The sequence below is a fragment of the Notamacropus eugenii genome, chromosome 3, assembly GCF_028372415.1.
Source record: "Notamacropus eugenii isolate mMacEug1 chromosome 3, mMacEug1.pri_v2, whole genome shotgun sequence".
NCBI classification, from domain to species: domain Eukaryota; kingdom Metazoa; phylum Chordata; class Mammalia; order Diprotodontia; family Macropodidae; genus Notamacropus; species Notamacropus eugenii.
Window position 1 is genome coordinate 445,479,483 of NC_092874.1, and position 23,821 is coordinate 445,503,303.

Genomic DNA, 23,821 nt, shown 5'->3' on the forward strand with positions numbered 1-23,821 from the left:
CTGGTTCAGTTGGTTCATTTGAGTTGAAAAGGCAATTTGGTCAAAAATCTTAGGTGTGCAAAAGACCCTTGATGTCTATTTTAATCTTGACTGAATTGACCAGCTGTTTGCAATAGGCTTTGTATCACCTTTGTCCTCACTAGACCTGGTTTACCTGAATTTATCTGTCATTTAGAATAAATCATCTTTGGAATTAATGTGGAAACAAATTTATTTTTTAGCGCCTTCCCCCACTCTCTAAATTTGCTGGACTTAACCCAACTGAGAGTTTCACTTATTTTTTTGTCCTTTAGTTCCTTTATAGATTCTTTGATAATATCCTTTATATCTCTACATATTTAAGACGGGAATAGAAAGTATTGGTGGAAATACTCAAGAAAGAAAGAAAGAAAGAAAGAGAAAAAGAGAGAGATATAGTAAATTCCAATCATATCAAGTTGTGGTTGAATTTTCCCCTTTGTTACTAAAACACATTTGGGATTTTTCTCAACTGCCTAAGAAATGGAACAAAAGGGACCAAAATCATGGTTTATACAGACTCAGAGTTCGCATAATCATATATACGTATATGCAGTTATGTAAATATGTGTGCACATATATATTCTTTTTTTGTATCCATAGCACTTATCACAGCTTCTCACAAAGAATAAATAGTTAATAAATACCTTTCTATTGACCAGTCATTGCTGTTTTTAAATTAAACCAGCTCTGATATCATACCTCTTATCTGTGCGGAGGTGAACTTAATCTTCTTGAAGTTTAGTCCAATGGAATATAAACCCAGGAAGGTCATAGAAAGCTAGAATTATTGAATTCTTTGTCCTAACAAAGTTTCTAGAAATTCATCACCACAAGATTACTATTGGGTGAAGGATAAAATTTGTAGACAGCTGTCTTCAAGACTACTTGAAAAGAGGTAGTGATTGACAACAATGAAGTGAATGAAAGTATTCAGAGGAAAATTCAGAGTAAATACCATACCCTTGAGATATGGAAGTATTTAAAAAACAAAAACTCTTATAGTTCCTTTCATTTTTTAAAAAAAATTTCCTGTTTGGAGTTCTGGGGGACAGAGCACAGATGGAAGAGGAAAAAGATGGTCTATAGAAGCTCCCCCACATAACCCATAAAATACGTGTAAAAAATGACTCTAAACAAATTCTAGAGAAGTAGAAACCAGAAAACGACATTGTGAAAGAGATTTCCAGCCCAAGACAGCCTGGAAGGCGTACAGGAAAGATCTATCACACCACATGTGGAGGTGAATGCAGCCCAGCATTGGCCACCCAGCATGGCAGGACAGGACCTGGAACAGGTTTCAGAGAGCCACCAGCAGCAGCAGCAGTTCCCACATTGCTCAACCCACAAACATCAAAGACAGTTTCAAAGGTCAGTGAGAAAGCCCTTTCATTTGGGTGGGAAGGGAATGCAGTCTGGCCCTGCCATCTGTAGCCACTGCAGCAGCAGCATTCATTTTGGAGCCCTCTGCCTAAGGCCCCTGAGGGAACAGAGCTGCTGATCTGCATCTCAGTTCTGAGTTCAGCGCTGGGGTGAGGAGGAGGGTTGGTGGTGGAGTTAGAGACAGTTATGGAGAGGGAATTAATTATGGGCAGAAACATTTTTGATTGCTCCAAGAGCAGTATGCAGGCCAAAAGAGAAGTAAACTCCACTCCCTTAAACTGTGCTACCTTGGAGGAACTGAGAACTTACAGGTCCCTAGAGCATATGCTGCTCTTGACAGGGGACATGAAAGTCAAGTAACTGGCTTGAAAATGCCAAAAAAGGGGAAAAATAAAACTATAGAAAGTTACTTTCTTGGTGAATAGGTATTTTCTTCCATTCTCTTGGATAAGGAAGAACAAAACACAACATCAGAGGAAGTCAAGGCTTCTGCATCCAAAACCTCCAAAATAAATATGCAGTGGTCTCAGGCCATGGAAGAGCTCAAAAAGGATTTTGAAAATCAAGTAAGAGAGGTGGAGGAAAAATTGGGAAGAGAAATTAGAACAATGCAAGAAAATAATGAAAAGCAAGTCAAGAGCTTGCTAAAGGAGACCCCAAAAAATGCTGAAAAAAAATACCATCTTTAAAAATAGGCTAACTCAATTGGCAAAAGAGATCTAAAAAACCAACGAGGAGAAAAATGCTATAAAAACAGATTTAGCCAAATGGAAAGGGAGGTTCAAAAACTCACTGAAGAAAATAGTTCTTTAAAAATTAGAATGGGACAGATGGAAGCTAGTTACTTTATGAGAAACCAAGAAATTACAAAACAAAATGAAAAGAATGAAAAAATAAAAGATAATGTGAATTATCTCATTGGAAAAACAACTGATCTGGAAAATAAATCTTGGAGAGACAATTTAAAATTATTAGACTACGTGAAAGCCATGATAAAAAAAAATACCTTCAACATCATCTTTCACAAAATAATCAAGGGAAACTGCCCTGATATTCTAGAATCAGAGGGTAAAATAAATATTGAAAGAATTCACCAATCACCTCCTGAAAGAGGCCCCAAAAGAGAAACTCTTAGGAATATAGTAGCCAAATTTCAGAGTTCCCAGATCAAAGATAAAATATTACAAGTAGCTAGAAGGAAACAATTTGAGTACTGTGGAAATACAATCAGAATAACACAAGACGTAGCAGCATCTACATTCAGGGATTGAAGGGCTTGGAATATGATATTCCAGAAATCAAAGAAACTAGGATAATAACCAAGAATCACCTACCCATAAAACCTGAGTATAATACTTCAGGGCAAAAATGATCATTCAACGAAATAGAGGACTTTTAAGCATTCTTGCTGAAAAGACCAGAACTTAATAGAAAATTTGACTTTCAAACACAAGAATCAAGAGAAGCATGAAATGGTAAACAGGAAAGGAAAATCATAAGGGACTTTCTAACGTTGAACTGTTTACATTCCTACATGGAAAGATAATATTTGTAACTCTTGAGACTTTTCTCAGTATTTAGATAGTTGGAGGGATTGCTTCCTCCCTCCCCCCCGCACACACACACATACACGCACATAGACAGAGAGCACAGGGTGAGGTGGAAAAGAAGGGATGATATCTAAAAATAAAATCAAGGGGTGAGAGAGGAAAATAATAGGAGGAGAAAGAGAGAAATAGAATGGGGCAAATTATCTCTCATAAAAGAGGCAAGAAAATGCTTTTTCAACAGAGTAGTAAAGGGAGGAGGTCAGAGGGAGAAAAAATGAAACTTACTCTCTTCACATTTGGCTTAAGGAGGGAATAATATGCACACTCAATTTGCTATGAAATCTATCTTACAGCACAGGAAAGTAGGGCAGAAGGGGACAAAAGGAGTGGGGGGAATGAAAGAAGGGAGAGCAAATTGGAACAGGGAGTAATTAGAAGTAAACCCTTATGGGGAGGGACAAGGTCAAAAGAGAGAATAGAATAAATGAGGGGCAAGACAGAATTGAGGGATATATAGTTAGTCTTACACAACATGACTATTATGTAAGTCTTTTGCAAAACTACACATATATAGCCTATATTGAATTGATTGCCTTTTAAGTGGGGATGGGTGGGGAGAGAGGAAGGGAGAGAAGTTGGAACTAAAGTTTTAGGAACAAATGTTGAGAATTGTTTTTGCATACAACTGGGAAATAAGAAATACAGCTAATGGGGTATAGAAATCTATGTTGCCCTACAAGAAAAGAGAGAAGATGAGAATTAGGGAAGGGAGAGTTGTGACAGAAAGGAAGGCATATTGAGGGAGGGGGTAATCAGAATGCAAGGTGTCATGGGATGGAGGGAGGGGCGAGGTGAGGAGAAAATTTGGGACTCAAAATTTTGTGGAAATTTTAAAAAATAAAATTTTACTTTTTGGTCGGAAAGTACTTCCTTCTTGTCCCATAAAGTTTTTTAATTGATGTTCATAAAGGCCTTTGGAACACGTTTTCTCTTCTCTCCTCCTTCTACCTTTGAAAAATTATCTATTAAATGAATAAAATTGGGTTTATGTTTCCTAAAGAGGGCCCCTTGACCTTCCCTTTTGAAAAATCCTAATAACAACTTTGCAAAGTCATTAAGAAGGTTACCATACACCACAAGAAGTCAATGAAATCATATTTTAAGACCTTTAGGAGAAGTTACTGTGGGTCGGGAAGGATTTGGAAAAAAAAAAAAAGTTATTCACAAGAACTTAAATCTGTGAGGGGCAGTATTCTTTCTCACATCTTTTCTGGCATGTAAGAGTATTGTTCAGTAGTGTGATGGCTTTAGTGAGCTAACCATTGGAGAACTTCAAAGTTACAGTGAGGGATAAGGGACAATTATAAAGGCTGAAACAACTTTTTGAAATAATTTTCCTATTGAGGGGATATCCATTAATTGGGAGAATGACTGGTATGTGAATATAATAGCATACTATTATGCTGCAAGAAAATATGAGCAGGCAGATTTCAGAAAAAAAAAATCTGGAAAGAGTTCCATAAACTGATACTGAGTGAAGTGAGTAGAATCAGGAGAACATTGCACAAAGCAACAGCAACATTGTGTGATGATTAATTAGGATAGACTTACCTGTTCTCAGCATTAAAAAGCATTAAAAAGGATCCATGACAATTCCCAAAAGACTCATGATAAAACGTGCTAACCATATGCAGTGAAAGAAAACTGGACACTGAATGAAGATTGAGGCATAATATTTTCGCTTTTTTTTCTTTCCTGTGGATTTTTCCTTTTTTTCTGAATTTTTCTTTCAAAAATGACTAATGTGGAAATATGTTTAAGATGATTGTAAATGTATGGCTTACATCAGATTGCATGCCATCTTAGGAAAGAGGGAGTGTAGGAAGGGAGGAAATTTTTCACTCAAAATCTTATAAAAGTTTATGTTGAGAATGAAACATAAATACATATTTTTAAAAATATTTAGAATTGCATCAAAATAATTTTCCTTTTGGTTTAATAAATGGTGGGGCATTCCCTATTATCTCCTTCAAGGATGTCTTTTCTCCCAGGATCTAGTACTCATGGTATCAGATAATTAGAGATGTAGCAGTAGAAAGACCTTAAAAGGCTTTCTAATCCTATCCACTCATTTTGCAAATGAGAAACCAAGACTCAGAAACTTTAAGTGAACTCCCCAGGGTCACACAACTTGTAGGTTTCAGAGGTGGGATTTTAACCTCTCTTCCAGGGTTTAAATGTACCATTTTGTCCTCTCTGTCATACAGTCTCCTTCTTCCTCCTCTTCCTTCTCCTCCTCCTTTCCTTCCTCTTCTTCATCATCATTCACCCACACTAAGGGTTAAACACATCTATATGGGCTGGCCTTTAACCTATCTACCATTTAAAAAATTCTTTCCTAGAGAGAAAAAATAAAGTTTTTTTCCCAATTTATGTCAGCAAATAATACAAACAGGAAAGTTTTAAAATTAGAAACATAAGTTATAAACAACCATTTGAAAAAATGTTCATAATTACACATAATTAGATAACTTCACAAGAAAATATCTCCTAAGGTATCACATTCCACTAGGTTGGCAAAAATGACTAAATTAAGTGGTGATGAAGATCTGGGAAAATCAAGTCTGCCAATTCACTATTGACAACAGCCATGGATTAGTCCTGCTGTTGGAGAAAACCATGAAATTATATAATAAAATATAATATAATAATATATAAATAATATATATGTATACATTATATAATATACATATATATAAAACAATAAAATGCAATAAAAATTCCAAAATAATTATACATGGTGCTGACATTTCCCCATTACTTTCTAACTTTAAGTAGGTTGTTAAAAAGAAAGAAAAAGTCCTACTACTTATATGAAAGTCTTGATGATAGTACTACTTTAATGGTAAAAATCTAGAAACAAACTATATTCTTTTAAACTGGAGAATTATTAAATCTTAGTAGCTTACTTGGATGGAACATTGCTACTCTATGAGGAATAATAAACAATGAAATTTTATAGAAATATGGAAAGATTTATATTAAATGATAAGTAAAAAAAGCAGAACGAAAATGTAGCTAATATGCATGCTAACTTTTACTGTGTGAAGGACGAAAACCTTATAAAAAGAAACAAAAGTTGGTAACAATGATATAACAATAAAACAGCCCAAATATTACCTGTCTCTTGACAGAGATGAGATGGATCAAACACACAAAATTTTATTTTATGTACTTTTGGATGTGGACAATATAGGGCTTTACTTTGCTTGATGATATACAGGTGTGATAAAAGTTTTGTTTTTCTTTTTGTGTGTGTGTGTGTGTGTGTGTGTGTGTATGTGTGTTGGGAGGAAGACATGGGAGCAAGAAAAAAATATTTATTGAAAAGTCTGTTTTAAATATTAAGGTAAGAATCCTTTCTTATTTCAGAGATGGTAGATTAATTATTTTCTTGCCTCACTCTCATTTCCTTTTTCAATTTTTGCTCTACTTCTCCTGTTAGATTTTTAAAATTTTTTTTGAAATCTTCCAAAAATTCTTTTGGGGTCTAAGACTAATTTACATTTTTTATTGAGCCTTAGATATAGCACTTTTGACTTCGTTGTCTCTTTTCAGTTTATATTTTCATCTTGACTGTCACCATCTTGACTGTAAATAGATTATTTGCATTTTTATAATAAGAATATTTTTGTTGTTGTTTGCTCATTTTTAAACATATTTCTTGACTTTTAACTTCATTTTAAAGCTCTGCTCTGTTCCCTTAGTGCAGGGGATAATGTCCCAAGTTTCAGAGCTTTTGGTGTACCTGTTTTCAGAGTTAGTTTTGGGGGTTTGTATGGTTTCAATTCTTCCAAAGTGACATGAAGTGTGTTTACTACTCTACTGGTCTGTGCTCCAGTCCTTTGTACTATGGAACTGGGACCACATACAAGTTCAACTATGGAATAAGGTCTTGAGTCACAGTGCTACTCTTCTCTCTGTGACTGTGACCCAGATCCATGTATGGGCAGTGCAAGAGAGTCTTGCACACAGTGACATCAAAAGGATCACTGTATTTTCCTTTTGGCCAGTTTTTGGACACCTTCATTTTCTGCGGGCAGTGAGTTCAGGAAGCAGTACTCTGACCACTGATTCAGTCAGTCCCAAGGCCTTCTGCTGGTTTCTTGAGGTATTGCCAGTACCATCCAGCCTCTGTTAGATTGTGCTCCATTCTCATGCTTATGTGAAGACATTTCTTACCTACTTCCTAAATTGTCTTAATCTGAAAAATCATTTCACCTACTCTTTTTGTGGGTTCTATCACTCCAGAATTCATTTTGGGACATTATTTTAGTTGTTTGGAGGACAGTTGGGGAGAGCTCAAGTGAGTGTCTGCTTTTTCTCTGTGCAAAAAGATAGCAAATGTAAAAAGAAAAATAGCATTATGAATGTAATTCATAATTGCCAATGCCAATATTTTTAGTGATTTTCAGGGAAATTGTGTTTTTTAGATATCTTTTATCTTTCTTTTCTTTAGTTTTGGTTTTTTTCTTTAAAAATTATGAATTTTAAAAAATCCTTCCAAAGTCCCCCCAAAACTAACTTTACTTTTGAAATAGAACTTTCTCTAAGTGGAGCAGGGTTACTAGTCAAATTTATGCATGAAATAGATTATTTACATTTTGAGCTTCTAAATGATTACTCTAATGCTTTGTTGGGCTGCAAATTAGGTCCATCTGCGTGAATTTTATAGATAGCTACTTATATATGATGTACTTAAGAACTACCACCTTCATCCTCCTCTGCCTAAAAGTAGTTTCCTTTCCTTCTGCCATGTTGTCTGAAATTTCACTATTGGTTATGCATGATTGTAAACCTTAAGTGTACCCTATTTAAAAGAAAAATATTATTGAGATGGATGATAATTAATTCACACTAGGTAGATACAGCAACTAGTACCTAATCAATGAAAGTATTCTAGTTGTTCCCCGTGTATAACCATTAATAAATCAATGCCTTGAGAAAATGGGAAACAGTAGCAAAAGACTAAAACAAAGGTATTCAAAAAGGCTGGAAGGTGACCACAGACATGTTTTGATTTGTTTTTAAATTTCATTTCTTTTAACATCCTGACATTGCGTCACCTAGAGTTCATCAAACAGCCCATTTTCTTTTTCTTTCTTTCTTTTTCATTCCATTCCTGTTGCTGTTCTATATTTTATGATAGTCAGAAGGTTAATGTGTTCAAGGGAGGAAGGGAAAGAAATGCAAAGGACTTCTATCAATAAATGTTTAATATTGCTTACTATGTACCAGACACTATACTAAGCACCGGACATACAAAGAGAGGTGAAAACAGAGATCATGTCTTCAAGGAAACTGAAGTCTAATGGGGTGGTAGGGGGAGGGGACAAGATTCAATCATCTATGTACATAAAAGAAATATTCAAAATTAATGGGAGGTAATCTCTGAGGAAAGTCAAAAGTGAATATTGGGGGTAGAAAGAGGAAAGGGCAAAAATTAGTCAGTATGAACTTGTTGATAAGAATTTCCCTACCAAAGATAAGTAAAGAGGATGAAGCCAGTACAATTTGTGGAGTCCTCTATCCGACTAAAGAGTCTAGTGCACTACCTAAAAAATTACAGAACTGCACCAAAATATTTGCCTAATATACTTTGTATAAAGATTTCCACCCATCCCAATATAGTTTAAGGTGTAATAAGCAAGATTCAAAAGTGACTATTGGATACAGTATACTTAACAACATTCACATTTTCATTTAAAGTTCTCAGGGGAAAGGAGGATAAAAGGTTTTCTCTGTTTCAATGGTTCAATTAATCTACCTCATTTATTGAACTTTAAAATGTTTCATATTTCTTTGATCCTTGAAAATTTTGTTTACAGTGAAAAAAAGATGAAAATAAAATTAGATTCCCTCAAGGATTTGGGACCAATGTCAGCCAAATATGATTTAACATGGTTGACAGAATGTAGTGAAATACAAAATTTTGCAAATGATGTCTTCTAAAATTATGGTCACTGTAAATCATACTTTCTACTGTTTTTCAAAATGACAAATATTGGTTTTTCGTTTCAATGTCTTGTAATATAACTAGAATGATAATGATTTATTGCAGAATGGTGTGGGAAGAAATGTAGTTCTCCACTGATATTGCAGAGTTTTCTAATGGTGTAAATATTATTCAGAAATGTAAAATAAAAGGTCTTTCTTTGCTTGAAGTGCCTTATTTTCACTTTGTCAACTTGCACTTCATTTACTTTCATCTCTAGCATTCTCTAATAAGAATTTTATGATTTTTTTGTAAATGAAAAATTATGAGGGGAAAACTTTTCTGTCTTCTCAAACTTCATAAAAGTAATGATTTAAAATTATGGGAAATTAGTATATTCTCCTAATATTTCACTTCAATCCTAATAATATCTGGCATTTATATTGTTCTTTTTGTGCATCATGCTATTTGAGCCACAAAAGCAATGAACTTTGTCACATAAACTACAAATTTTACAGATGAGAAAATGAGGATTGGAAAGGACAAACAACTTGTGCATACTGAGACTGAAAGCTAAATCAAGCTTCATCTTTGTATTTCATATACCTTATCTTCTGCCTGCCCTCACTGCCTTGCCTGTTTCTATCTTCCTGTACTATCTTCCTCTATGGAGCTCTGCATCTTGGATTTCCAAAGTCTATGGCCCTAATCCTGATCAAAGCTAATTCAATAATCTTGGGGACACCTACCCTTGGTTAATGACTAAGTGAATGTGAAGAACTCCAATATAACTAGATAACACTAGGACTCAGATTGTACTTACTCGATTTTCATCTTAGAAGTCTGTCTACTCAGACTACATCTACTGCTATGAACCCACAGATACAAAATCCCTTCCTTGTGCACAACTTTTCTATTATGTGTTGTCCTACACTGTTATTGTGTAAGGTCCATAAGAGCAGGTCCTGTCTCTACCTCTGTACTTGGATGCCTATCACTCAACCTAGTCCTTGATATATTGTATTTGCTTGATAGTTATTTTCTCATTCATTCTCATTAATTTATTAATTCATTCAATTTTCCCTGACATCGTGTTCTCGGATAGAATTTCCAATATAGCATATGCATGTGAATTTGTGTAAATACATGTATGTATTTATATAAACATATGCATACGTATCTATATACACATATGTATGTGTGTCTGTATCCATCATGTATATGCACACATCAATATTTATACTACATATATGTATATACCACACACAGAAATACATATATACAAATATACAGACATTGATTTGTACATATAAACATGTATAGAGATGCGTGCATATATACTATATCCTAGTTTGTATATGTGACACACACAAACATACACATACACACATTCTAGCATGCTTAAAATCTCCCCCCAAAATTATATATACTATTTATACAGACATCATGATCTGACCATAGGGACACTTAGTAAATTGAGCTTCAAAAAGGGGTTGAGAAAAAACAGTGTTTTAAGATCCACACTAGGTCATACTTCAACATATTTTCAGACACTTAGAAATTACAAGGAAATGACACTGAAGTCTCCAAGATAAAGTATGTGAAATTACTTTGATTTTCGACAGCTCCCACCCTGGAAAATTATACATGCTGCCTCAGTTTCACCTTGTTGGTATAAAATTTGTCTAACAAGACTTTGGATATTCTAATAACATTCTCTAGATTTTCTTTTGAGTCAATAGCACCTAAGGAAAGTTACAAGTTCCTTAAGATAATTTTAAAATACAGTTTCCTAAGGCAGCTTTGAAAATTTATTGCATCTATAGGTATTTTTAAACATAAAAAATGATTATAAGGTTCAAAACGAAATGGGTACAGTCCTCCTGGTATGTGTACTGTGGTGACAACTATAACAACTCTCTGATAGTGTTATATTATTACTATCATGCTTGCTCAAACCTTCCACACTTAGTTCTGTACTCTGCATCCCAGTCGGCAAAGATATTGGAGTGAACAAAAATATCTCAACTTACCTCCAAAGTATGGTGGCGGGCCACAGAAGAGAACCACACCTTGACCTGGCAGGACAGACACGGGACTTCTCATTTTGGTTTCAAAGTTTTCAATATCTTAACAAACAAACAAAGAAACAAAATAATGTTTAGGATTAATACTATGCAGAAGAAAATAAATGCCAGCTTAGTCTTTTTTTCTCCATTGAAGCAATGGGCATTCAGTGGAAAAGCAAGGAAAACACGTTTGATATTCAAGGAAGGATTATCTGCATTGTAGATTATCCTTGGCAATCATTGCAATAATTTTTATGAACTTGATTTAACTAATAAAGTCATAGTGACATTTGCTAATGTTATATGTCACTAGATTACTCTAAGTCCACTAAGTCAACTAATTGGGGAGACCTTTAAATGAAAACACAGATTTTTATTCCCAACCCAAGAGAAGAACTTAAAATTTTATTTCCCAAAATATGGCAATTATCCTTGAATTAACATTTTAAATCAGCATTTTGTTCTCAGACTTTGAGAAATGCTAACTCAAATTTAGAATGGAGACTGCCAAAACAGATTAGTAAATAATCTGGCTCTTTGAGGAAGCTGAAATTCTCAATAAAGGAAGCTAGGTGGTTCAGTGAATAGAATTCAGGAACTGGAATCAGAAAAAAAAAAAATCAGCTTCCCAAGTCCAAATTTGGACTCAGATACTTGCCATCTTTATGACACTGGGCAAGTCACTTTGTTTGCCTCAGTTTCTTCATCTGTAATATAAGCTGGAGAAGGAAATGTTTAATTCCTTCAGTATCTGTGCCAAGAAAACCCCAAATGATATCACCAAGAGTTGTACATGACTGAAATGACTGAACAAAAGGCTTTATAATAGGTGGAGGTCAAGAGGGAACATATTTTAGTTACATGATTGCCAATATGGACAGTTATGGAGATGGAAGACTGAATGTATTCTGTGTGGAATAGCATGAAATCTAGTTTGGTTGGATCAAAAGAAAAAACAATGTGAATTGGGAAATTAAGTCCAATAAACATAGAAAGGAAAGTTGGGTCCAGCCTTTGAAGACTTTAAAATGATAAAGTATAATTGTGATACTAAAAGGACCAGGAGAACTTGGTTCCATTAGATAATATAGTTGTAATGTTAGACACATAGATTCCCCCTGAGAGAGGCAGGGTAGGTGGTTGCTGGAATGATCCAGGGGAGCCTTAGTGGACTCTAATAAAACTGTGAAGAGAGATGATATAAAAATAAAGTTGTAGTGAAAGCATAAGGAAAGAAGAGAAGATAATATAATTCTGAAGGACTGTTCACTCATGTTTAATCTGTTGTGTAGCATAATTTAAGTCCTAGTGATTACATTAATTTCCAAATAAACACAGAAAACACAAGTTATAACAGATCAATGGTCAAGTATGCCGACAGATCTTAACAACCAAGTGTTGGCAGGCAAGCATGTCTTGCCTGGTTACAAAGTCCAGCATGATTTGGCAGGAATATGTGTGTGCAATGACTTGTTTACAATACAACAGTCTAAAGTTACATGACACAATATCACATTATCAAAATTTCAATAAAATATACAAATTTAGAATTTTTTTTTAAATTTAGGGAATATAATTTAAAATATTTATTTTCTATTTTTAAATGACAGAAATTAAAGAAAAAACTTTTAAAATGTTGAAGAAAGTGAATTTTCAGGGGATCACTGAACATTTCTATTTTTGAAAAGGGGGTGGTAGATCAAATAAGTTTGGGAACCTCTGCTTTAAGAAAATCACTTTGGCCACTGTGTGAAAGATGGATTGTCGTTTTCATTGAAGCAGGGACACCAGTTATGGTCATATTGCAAAGGCTCAGGCAAGAAGAGATGACACCACAAACTAAGGGATTGTTTGTGAGACAGGAAAAAATGGAGAAATATTCAAGAAATATGACTTAGAGACTTCCTTCTCGACAGTAGTATGAATGTGTGTGTGTGTGTGTGTGTGTGTGTGTGTGTGTTTGTGATGCTGGAAAGAATGTTAGATTTTTGGATGCCAAGAAAATCTGTATTCAAATCCTGCCTATGCCTTTAGTAACTTTGAATGTACCTGGAAATATTAATTTAAATTCACTGGGCTTCAGGATAATATGTAAGATGTTATGGGATATATGGATTTCAAGAGCTATTGGGAAATCCCACACCAGAGAAGTTTTGGCCCCTTTGCATAATCTTGCATATTTGATGCTCAGAAATAGAAACCCAAGGAGGTAGGCAGAGTTACTCTTATAACCACTACTACTTATTTCACATATGGAAAAATTGAAACTCGGAAAGATTAATATGGCAACTGTTATGCTATTAAAAAAGAAGAGGCCAGTGAGGACTTTTAGGAGCCAAAATGGTGGAGTAGGAAGCAAGTTGTTCTCAATCATCCTTCTTGACTTCTCAAAGCCCAGAAAATATTATCCCAGGAAAAACCCTGGAACAGCTGAACCAGGAGAAAGGCAGGGAGAGTGGTCTTGTAGCCCAGGAAACATGGGGATTAACAGGAAAGATCCTTCTCACTCTGGTGTGAGGGGAACAGACTAGTATACAATGCATCACAGCAATCCAGCAGCAAGTCCCAACTCAGCAAATCAGGGGGAGATCCTCAGCCACAGGGTGGTGAAGCAGGCAAGTGACAATACCAGGAACTCCCTACCTACCAAGTACTTTTCCACAGGAAGGGGAACCTGTAGACTCTGACTTAGAAAAGCACCATGTGCACCAGTGGGCAGGTGTCCTCCAGCTGCCAAACTTCCCATTGCTTTAAAGAGGACTTGGTGAGCAGGCATCATACAGGGGCCAAAATCTCAACTCCCACCCCTAGAGCTTCAGTGTTGCTGACTCCAGCTCAGCATGAGATAAGCTGCCAGATCCCTATAACCTCAAGATGCAAACACCTAAGGCCTCACCACACAAAGACAATAACCTCTAGCATAACAAACTTGGGTAAGTGCCCTGTGTACTCCATCAGGAGAATTCAACTTTAAAACTTTAAAAGTCAGGAAATAGGCTAATATCATGAGCAAAAAGAAGAGTCAGAAAATAACCACAGATTCTTACTGTGGAGACAGGGAAGACCAAAACACAAATTTAGAAGATGATAAGATTGTCAATATGCCCACGTTTGAAACCTCAAAGATCAATATGAACAGGTCTCAAGCTCAAAAAGTCATCTTGGAAGAGATAAAGAAGGATTTTGAAAGTCAAATAAAAGAGGCAGAAGAAAAGTTGGTGAAAGAAATGGGAAGTATGCAAGAGAGAGTCAGTAGTGTGGTAAAGGAAGGACAAAAATAAACTGTGCCAAAACAATTTCTTAAAAATAGAATGGGCCAAAAAGTAGAAATGGCCCAAAGAACTCCTTACAAAGTAAAATGGAATAAATTGTTCTTTAAATATTTGATAGGATTCATTTGCAAGTCCATCTGGCCCTGGAGATTTTTTCCTAAGGAATTCATTGATGGCTTGATCAATTTCCTCTTCTGAGATGGGGTTCTTTAAGTATTCAACTTCCTCTTCTGTTAATCTGGGTAATTTAAGAGGGAGTCTTGCCAAATTCTTTTTATGATACAAATATGGTTCTGATACCTAAACCAGGAAGAACCAAAACAGAGAAAGAAAATTATAGAGTAATTTCTCTAATGAATGTAGATGCAAAAATTTTAAATAAGATATTAGCAAAAAGAACACAGTAACTTATCACTGGAATAATATATTATGATGAGGTACGATTTATACCAGGAATGCAGGGCTGGTTCAACATTAGAATAACTATTAGCATTACTGATCATATCAACAACAAAACTAATGAAAATCACATGATTGTCTCAATAGATGCAGAAAAGGCTTATTGACAAAATACAACACCCTTAGCTATTGAAAATGCTCGAAAGCATAGAAATAAATGGAGCTTTCCATGAAATAATAAGCAATATATACCAAAAACCATCAGCAAGCATTATATGCAATGGGGACCAGCTAGATGCATTTCCAATAAGAACAAGGATTAAACAAGTATGCTCACTATTAACACTGTCACTCACTATCGTGCTAGAAATGTTAGCATTAGCGATAAGAGAAGAAAAAGAAATTGAAGGAATTAGAATAGGCAAAGAAAAAACTAAGTTATCACTCTTTGTAGATGATATGATGATATATTTAGAGAAACACAGAGTTATAACTAAAATACTACATGACATGACAAACAACTTTGACAAAGTTGCAGGTTACAAAATAAACCCACACGAGTCATCTGCATTTCTATATATTACTAATAAAGGCCTAAAGCAAGAGATAGAAAGAGAAATCCCATTTAAAGCTACAGTAGACACTATAAAATCTTTGGGAGTCTACCTGCCAAAACAAACCCAGGGACTATGTAAACACAATTGCAAAACACTTTTCGCACAAATAAAATCAGATCTAAGTAAGTGGGAAAACATCAGTTACTTGTGGGTAGGCAGAGCTATTATAGTAAAAATCACAATTCTACCTAAATTAATTTACTTATGCAATTCCATATCAATTAAGGTACCAGGTAACTATTTTCCAGAGTAAAGAAAAATAATATCAAAATTCATCTGGAAGAAAAGGTCCAGAATATCAAGAGAACTAATGAAAAGAAATGCTAGGGAAGGTGACCTAGCCCTATCAGATCTTAAATCATATTATAAAGCAGCAATCATCAAAACCACATGGTACAGGCTAAGAAACAGAGGGGCACAGCAGTGGAATAGGGTAGATACTCATCTGCTTGATAAACTCAAGGGCCCCACTTCTGGGATAAGAACTTACTGTTTGACAAAAATTACTTTGATAACTGGATAACAGTGTGGCAGAAACTGGGTATAGACCAATGTCTGACACCATACACAAGAATAAAGTCTGAAAGGATACATGATATAGGTATAAAGATTGACACTATAAGCATATTAGGGAAGTAAAGAATAGTGTATTTGTCAGATTTATGGAAAATGGAGAAATTTTTGACTAAATAAAGATAGAGAACCTTATGAAGTGCAAAATGAATTATTTTGATTATATTAAATTGAATAGTTTTTGCATAAACAAACCCAATGCAAACAAGATTAGGAGGGAAGCAGAAAACTGGGAAAGAATTTTTTCAAGTAGCATCCGTGATGAAGGCCTCATTTCTAAAATATAAAGAGAACTGATTCAAATGTACAAGAATACAAGTTATTCCCAAATTGATAACTGGTCAAAAGATATGAACGGAATTTTCAGAGGAAGAAATTAAAGTTATCTATAATTGTATGAAAAAATGCTCTAAATCACTATTGAGTAAAGAGATGCAAATCAAAACAGCTCTGAGGTACCACATCACACCCATCAGGTTGTTTAACATAACAAAACAGGAAGATGATAAATGTTGGATAGCATGTGGGAGAGTTGGAACACTAATTCATTGTTGGTGGAGCTATGACCTGATCCAATCATTCTTGAGAGCAATCTGGAACTATGCCCAAAGGGCTACAAAATTGTACATACCCTTTGACCCAGCAATATCACTTCTGGAACTCTATCTCAAAGAGATCATAGAAATGGGAAAGGGCCCCATATGTGCAAAAATATTTATAGCAGCTCTTTTTTTGGTGGACAAAAACTGGAAATCAAGGGGACCCTCATCAATTGGAGAATGGCTGAAAAAGTTGTGGTATATGAATGTAACAGAATATGATTTTGCTATGAGAAAGGATGAGCAGGAAGACTTCAGAGAAGCCTGGAAAGAGTTATATGAACTGATGCTGGGTGAAAGAAGCAGAACCATGGGAACTTTGTACACAGAAACAACCACAGTATGCTAGGAATTTTTCTGGCAGACTTAGTACTTCATTGAAATGCATGGACTTAAAAAATTTCCAATGGACTCTTTAGTCAAAATGCCTTCTACATCCAGAGAAAAAGCTATGGAATTGTGTCACAGATAGAAATAGACCATTTTTTTTGTATTATGTTTTGTTTTGTTTTGTTTTATGATTCTTCTCATTCATTTTAATTCTTCTATGCAACATGCATTTAATAGGAATGTATGTGTAGAACCTGTACAAGATTGTATACCATCTCAGGGAGGGAGTGAGGAAGGAGGGGGGAACAAAGGGAAGGAGTGAAAAAAACTAAGACATATGGAAGTGTCAAACACCAAAAACAAATGAAGCAATTCAATTAAAAAAATTAAAATGAGACAATTGGAAAAGTAGTTAACAATCTAATGGGAGAAAACAATTCATTGAACATTACAACTGTGCAAGTGGGAGTTAATGACTCTATGAGACATCAAGAATAAATCAAACAAAATCAAAAGAATGAATAAAAAAAAATATAAAATACCTCAATGCAAAAATACATGAACTGGAATATATTTTTAAGAGAAATAATTTTAAAAGCATTGGTCTATCTGCAGGTCATGGTGAAAAAAAAGAGCCTGGACAACATGTTTCAAGAAATCATAAAGGACAATTGCCCTGAGATCCCAGAACCAGAGGCTAAAACAATCTTTGAAAGAATCCACTAATCACCTCCATAAAGAGATTCCAAGTTAAAAACACCAAGGAATATTGCAGCCAAATTCCAGAATTATTAGGTGAAGGAGAAAATACTGTAGGCAGCCAAAAAGAAACAATTTAAATATAATGGAATAATGGTCAGCATTACACAAGACCTTGCAGCTTCTACATTAAAGGATCAGAGGACTTGAAATATGATATTCCATAAGATAAAGGAGCTTGGATTACAACTAAGAATCAAGTACCTAGTGAAATTGAGCATAATCTTCCAGAAAAGGAGATGGACACTCAATGGAATGCAGGACTTCCAAATCTTCCTGATAAAAAGACCACAACTCCAAAAGAAATTTGATGTTCAAATATAAGACTCAAGAGAGGCACAAAAAGGTAAAAAAGAAAGAAAAAACAAAACAAATCATGTTATTCAGTAAGGGCAGACTATTTCCATCCCTACAAGGGAAGATGGTACTTGAACCTCTTGAGAAATGTATCTTTATTATCACATTTAGAAAGGGGTATATATAGACATAGGGTATGAATATAAGTTAAATTTGATGTGTTGATAAAAAAAAACTTAATTATTTGATGAAAAGGGACTATATTGTGTAAAGAGAAAAGGAAGAGGCAGAAAAGGATAATTTACAACACAAAGACATTGCAGTAAAGGGGGAAAATGAGGGAGATAAACATTGTTTGAACCTAATTCTCATCAAATTTGGCTTAAAGAGGGATTAATACACCCCTTTAAATATAGAAATGTACCATACCCTATAGAAAGTAGGAGGGGAAAGGGGAAAGACAAGGCAGGGGGTGGATAGAAAGGAGGGCAGATTGAGGGTGGCAGTAATCAAAACCAAAACTATAGCAAGTAGAGCAAGTAGTGAAAGGGAGATTGAAAAGAGAAAAGCATAAACAGGGGGGATAGAATAGAGAGAAATACATAGATAGTATTCATAACCATGAATGTGAATGACAAGTGGAGAGCAGAGTTGATTATAAAACATAATCTTATAATATATTGTTTGTAAGAAACACATTTGAAGCAGAGACAAACCAAAAGAGTAAAAGTAGAAGTATGGAACAGAATATATTATGCTTCACCTCAAGTAAAATAAAAAAAGTAAGGGAGGCAATCCTGATCTTAGACAATGTAAAAGCAAAAATAAATCCCATTAGAAGAGATAAGGAAGGAAACTACATCCTGCTGAAAGGTACCATAGACAAGGTCAAAGGACATAAAAAGGCAGTTTTGAGTTGAAGAAATTGAAACTATCTGAAGTCATATGAAAAGCCCTAAATCACTACTGATTAGAGAAACACAAATCAAAACAAAGCTGAGGTATCATATCGTACCTATCAGATTGACTAACATGATAAAATAGGAAAATTATAAATACTGGGAAAAATGTGGAAAAATTGGAACACTAATGCATTGTTGGTGGAGTTCTGAACTGATCCAATCATTCTGGAGAGCATTTTGGAACTATGCCCAAAGTAATATAAAAATATGCATACCATTTGACCCAACAATACCGCTTCTAGGCCTGTGTCCCAAAGAGATCATAAAAATGGGAAAAAGGACCCACATGTCTAAAAACATTTATAGTAGCTCTTTTTGTAATGGCCAAGAAATGGAAGTTAAGGGAGTTGCTCATCAGTTGAGGAACGACTGAACAATTTGTGATATATGAATATTATGGAATGCTATTGTGATATAAGAAATGATGAACAGGTGGACTTCAGAAAAAAATTGGAAAGGTGTATATGAATCAGTGTTTAGTGAAGTGCGCAGATCACACAGTGACAACCACAGTGCGTGATGACTGACTTTGATAGACTTAGCCCTTCTCAGAAATGGGAAAATCTAAAGTAATGCCAAAGGACTCCTGATGGAAAATGCCATCCACATACAGAGAAAGGACTATGGAGTCTGAATACAAAGTGAAGCAGGCTCTTTTCTTTTTGTTTTGTCTTGTTTTGTTTTTCTTTCTCAAAGTTCCTCCCATGCCTTCCAATTATTCTATACAACATTTCTAATATGAAAATATGTTTAATAGTAATGTATTTGTAGAGCCTATATAGGATTGCATGCCATCTTGGGGACTGGAGAGTTAGGGAGGAAGAGGAAATTTAAAACTTATGGAAGTGAATGGTGAAAACAAAAATAAAAAAAAATTAACTTAAAAATAAAAAAAAAATCATTAAGTATTATATGTAATAGAGATATGTTAGTAGCATTTCCAATAAGATTAGGGGTGAGGCAAGGATATCCATTATCACCACTGTTGTTCAATATGGTACTAGAAATGTATGCTTTAGCAACAAGAGAAGAAAAAGATATTTATGGAGTTAGAGCAGGCAAAATTAAGAAGAAACAAAGTTATCACTCTTTGCAAATGATATGATGGCCTACTTAGAGAATCCTAAAGAAACAAGCTAAAATTACTTAAAATAATAAAAACTTCAACAAAGTTTCAGGACATGTAATAAACCCACATAAATCATCAATATTTCCATATACTATTAATATATCCCAAAAGCAAAGGATAGAAAAATAAATTCCTTTTAAAGATACTGTAGACATTATCAAATATTTAGGAGTCTATCTGACAAAAAAACCCAGGAGGCAGAAGAATACAATTACAAAATACTTCCCACAAGTAAAGACAGTTATAAGTAATTGGAAGAAAATAGTTACTCATGGGTAGGCTAAACTAACATAATAAATATGACAGTTCTACATAAATTAATTTATTTTTTCAGTGCCATACCAATCAAGCTACCAAAATCATTTTAAAGAGCTAAAAAAATTATTACATAACTCATTTGGAAGAACAAAAGATTCAGAATGTCAAGGCAATTGGTGAAAAGAAATGCAAGGGAAAGTGGCCTCACTATAGCAGATTATGAATTGCATTATAAAGCAGCAATAATCCAAACCATTTGGTGCTGCCTAAGGAGTGGAGGAGTAGATCAGTGGGATAGCTTAGGTACAGAACCACACACACAGTAGTGAATGACTATAGTAATTTACTGTGTGATAAACCCCAAGACTGGCTTCTGGGAGAAGAACTCTGTTTAACAAAAACTTTTGAGAAAACTGGAAAATAACATGGCAGAAATTAGGCAGAGGTCTACATCTTACACCCTATTCGAACATAGAGTAAAAATGGATACGTGGGGAGGGCAGAGCCAAGATGGCTGAGTAGAAAGATGCTTTACTCTAGCGTTTCCACCACAGCCCACAAAATGCCTGTAAGAAATGACTCTCAACAAATTCTAGAGCAGCAGAAGCCAGAGAATGACAGAGTGAAAGAGATTTCCAACCAAAGGTAACCTGGAAGGCTGACAGGAAAGAGCTATCTCACAGGATGCTGAGCAGAGTGGAGCCCTGGCCACATGACACAGGGAGAAACAGGACCAGAACAGGCCTCTGGGGAAGAATTCACAGCAAGGAGGGTCTCAGATCCCTCAACCCACAAGCAACAAAGAAAGCTCCAAAAGTCAATATCAGAAGGCTTTCCCAGCTGGGTAAAAGGGGAGCAGGGTCCCTCTAGCACTGGCCCCAGGCAACAGCAGAGGTGGCAGTGGCAACAGCAACAGCAGCAGGTGGTGTGCTGCTACAGTGGCTGTGGAAACAGCCTGGGTCCATTGTCCCAGTGACTCACTTTAAAGCCTCTGGGGGAATTAAGCAGGGGATCTGAATCTCAACCCTGAGCATGGTCCTTGGGGAAGAGGAGCATTAAGATCCTCCTCTTCACACAGGATTTAGAAGTCAAGTAAATGGCTAGGAAAATGCCCCAAAAGGGAAAAAGATATAAGGCCACAGGACATTACTTTCTTCGTGAAAAGGTATCTCCTTCCATCCTTTCAATGAGGAAGTACAATGCATACTGTCAGAGGCAGTCAAGGTTTCTTCCTCCAGCACCTCCAAAATGAATATGAAATGGGCTCAAATCATAGAAGAGCTTGAAAAGCCAGTCAGCAGTTTGCTAAAGGAGAACCAAAGAAATGCTGAGGAAAATAACATCTTTAAAAATAGGTTAATTCAATTCGAAAAACAGGTCCAAAAAGTCAATGAGGAGAATGTTTTGAAAAGTAGAATTAACCAAATGGAAAAAGAGATTCAAAAACTCACTGAACAAAATAATTCTTTAAAAATGAGAGTGAAGTTCAGGAAAACTAATGACTTTATGAGAAACCAAGAAGTTACAACACAAAACCAAAAGACTGAAAAAATAGAAGATAATGTGAAACATCTTATTGGAAAAACAACTGACCTGGAAAATAGATCCAGGAGAAACAATTTAAAAATTATTGGACTACCTGAAAGCCATGATCCAAAAAAGAGCCTAGACATTATCCTTCATGAAATTATCAAGGAAACCTGCCCTGATGTTCCAGAACCAGAGGGCAAAATAAATATTGAAAGAATCAACCCATCACCTCCTGAAAGAGACCTGAAAAGAGAAACTCTTAGGAATATTGTGGCCAAATTTCAGAGTTCCCAGGTCAAGGAGAAAATATTGCAAGCAGTTAGAAAGAAACAATTCATGTATTGTGGAAATACAATCAGGATAACTCAGGATCTGGCAGCTTCTACATTAAGGGATGGAAGGGTTTAGAGTATGATATTCCAGAAGTCAAAGGAACTGGAAAGAAAACCAAGAATCACCTACCCAGCAAAACTGAGTATAGTGCTTCAAGGGAAAACATAGTCTTTCAATGATATAGAGGACTTTCAACTATTCATGATGAAAAGACCAGAACTGAATAGAAAACTTGACTTTTAAACACAAGAATCAAGTGATGCTTGAAAAGGTAAACAGGAAAGAAAAATCATAAAGGACTTTCTAAAGCTGAGCTGTTTACATTACTTTGTGGAAATATAATATTTGTAACTCTTGAGACTTTTCTCAGTATTTGGGTAGGTGAAAAGATTATACACACACACACACACACACACAGATACACACATATAAACAGAGAGTACAGGCTGAGTCGAATCCGAAGAGATGATATCCATAAAAAATAAAATTAAGGGGAGAGAGAGGAAAATATTGGGAGGAGAAAAGGAGAAATGGAATGGGGAAAACTATCGCTCATAGAAGAGATAAGAAAAATCTTTTTCAATGGAGGAAAAAAGGAGGAGGTGAGAGGGGAAAAGTGAAGCTTACTCTCTTCACATATGGCTTAGTGAGGGAATAACATGCTGACTAAATTTGGTATGAAAATCTATCCTACATTACAGGAAAGTAGGGGAGAATGGGAGAAGTGGGGCAAGGGGAACAATAGAAGGAAGGGCAAATGGGAGAAGGAAGTAATTAGAAGTAAACACTTTTGGGAAGGGACAAGGTCAAGTGAGAGAATAGGAAAAAAATGGTGATAGGGTAGGATGAAAGGCAATATAGTTAGTCTTTCACTACATGAGTATTATGGAAGTCTTTTGCAAAATGACACATATATAGCCTGTATTAATTTGCTTGCCTTCTCAGTGATGAAGGGTGGGGAGACAGGGAGAGAAAGAAGTTGGAATTCAAAGTATTTGAAAGGAATGTTGAGAATTGTTATTGCATATAGCTGGGAAATAAGAAATACAGGTAATGGGGTATAGAAATTTATCTTCTCCTGGAAGAAAAGAGAGAAGATGAGGATAAGGGAAGGGTGGGGTGTGATAGAAGGGAAGCCACATTGAGGGAAGGGTTAATCAGAATGCAAGGTGTTATGGGGTGGGCAGAGGGGAGAGATTGGGAGAAAAATTGGAACTCAAAATTTTATGGAAATAAATATCAAAATCTAAAAATAAATAAACAAACTATTAATAAAATGGGTACATGATTTAGCTATAAAGGTTGATACTACAAGGAAACCGAGAAGGGAAGAATTTATGACCAAATAAGATATCAAAAACATTATGAAATGAAAAATGAATAATTTTTATTATTAAATTGAAAAGGTTTTGCATAAATAAAGCCAATACAACCAAGATTAGAAGCGAAGCAGAAAACTGTGAAAGAACTTTTACCATGAGTGTCTCTGATAAAGACCTCATTTCTAAAATGCATAAAGATCTGTGTCAAGTTTACAAGAATGCAAGTCATTTCCCAGTTGATAAATGGTCAAAGGATATGAACAGACAAATTTTCAGATAAAGAAATTAAAGATATCTATCATTAAAAAAAATGTTCTAAATTGCTAGTAATTTAGAGAAATTCAAATCGGTACAGCACTAAATAACCAAATCACAGCTATCTGAATAGGTAACACGACAAAACAGGAAAAAATATAAATGTTGGAG

General features: G+C 35.2%; 1 protein-coding gene across 1 annotated transcript in view; it reads right to left on the reverse strand.

Annotated features, from left to right (window-relative positions):
- Positions 1 to 23,821, reverse strand: part of LOC140532284 (contactin-6-like) — a 326,641-nt gene that overhangs the window by 211,634 nt on the left and 91,186 nt on the right. The window contains exon 4 of the mRNA XM_072650698.1: positions 10,980 to 11,075. Within this exon, the coding sequence (XP_072506799.1) occupies positions 10,980 to 11,075 (96 nt within the window). The remainder of the gene's footprint in view (positions 1 to 10,979; positions 11,076 to 23,821) is intronic.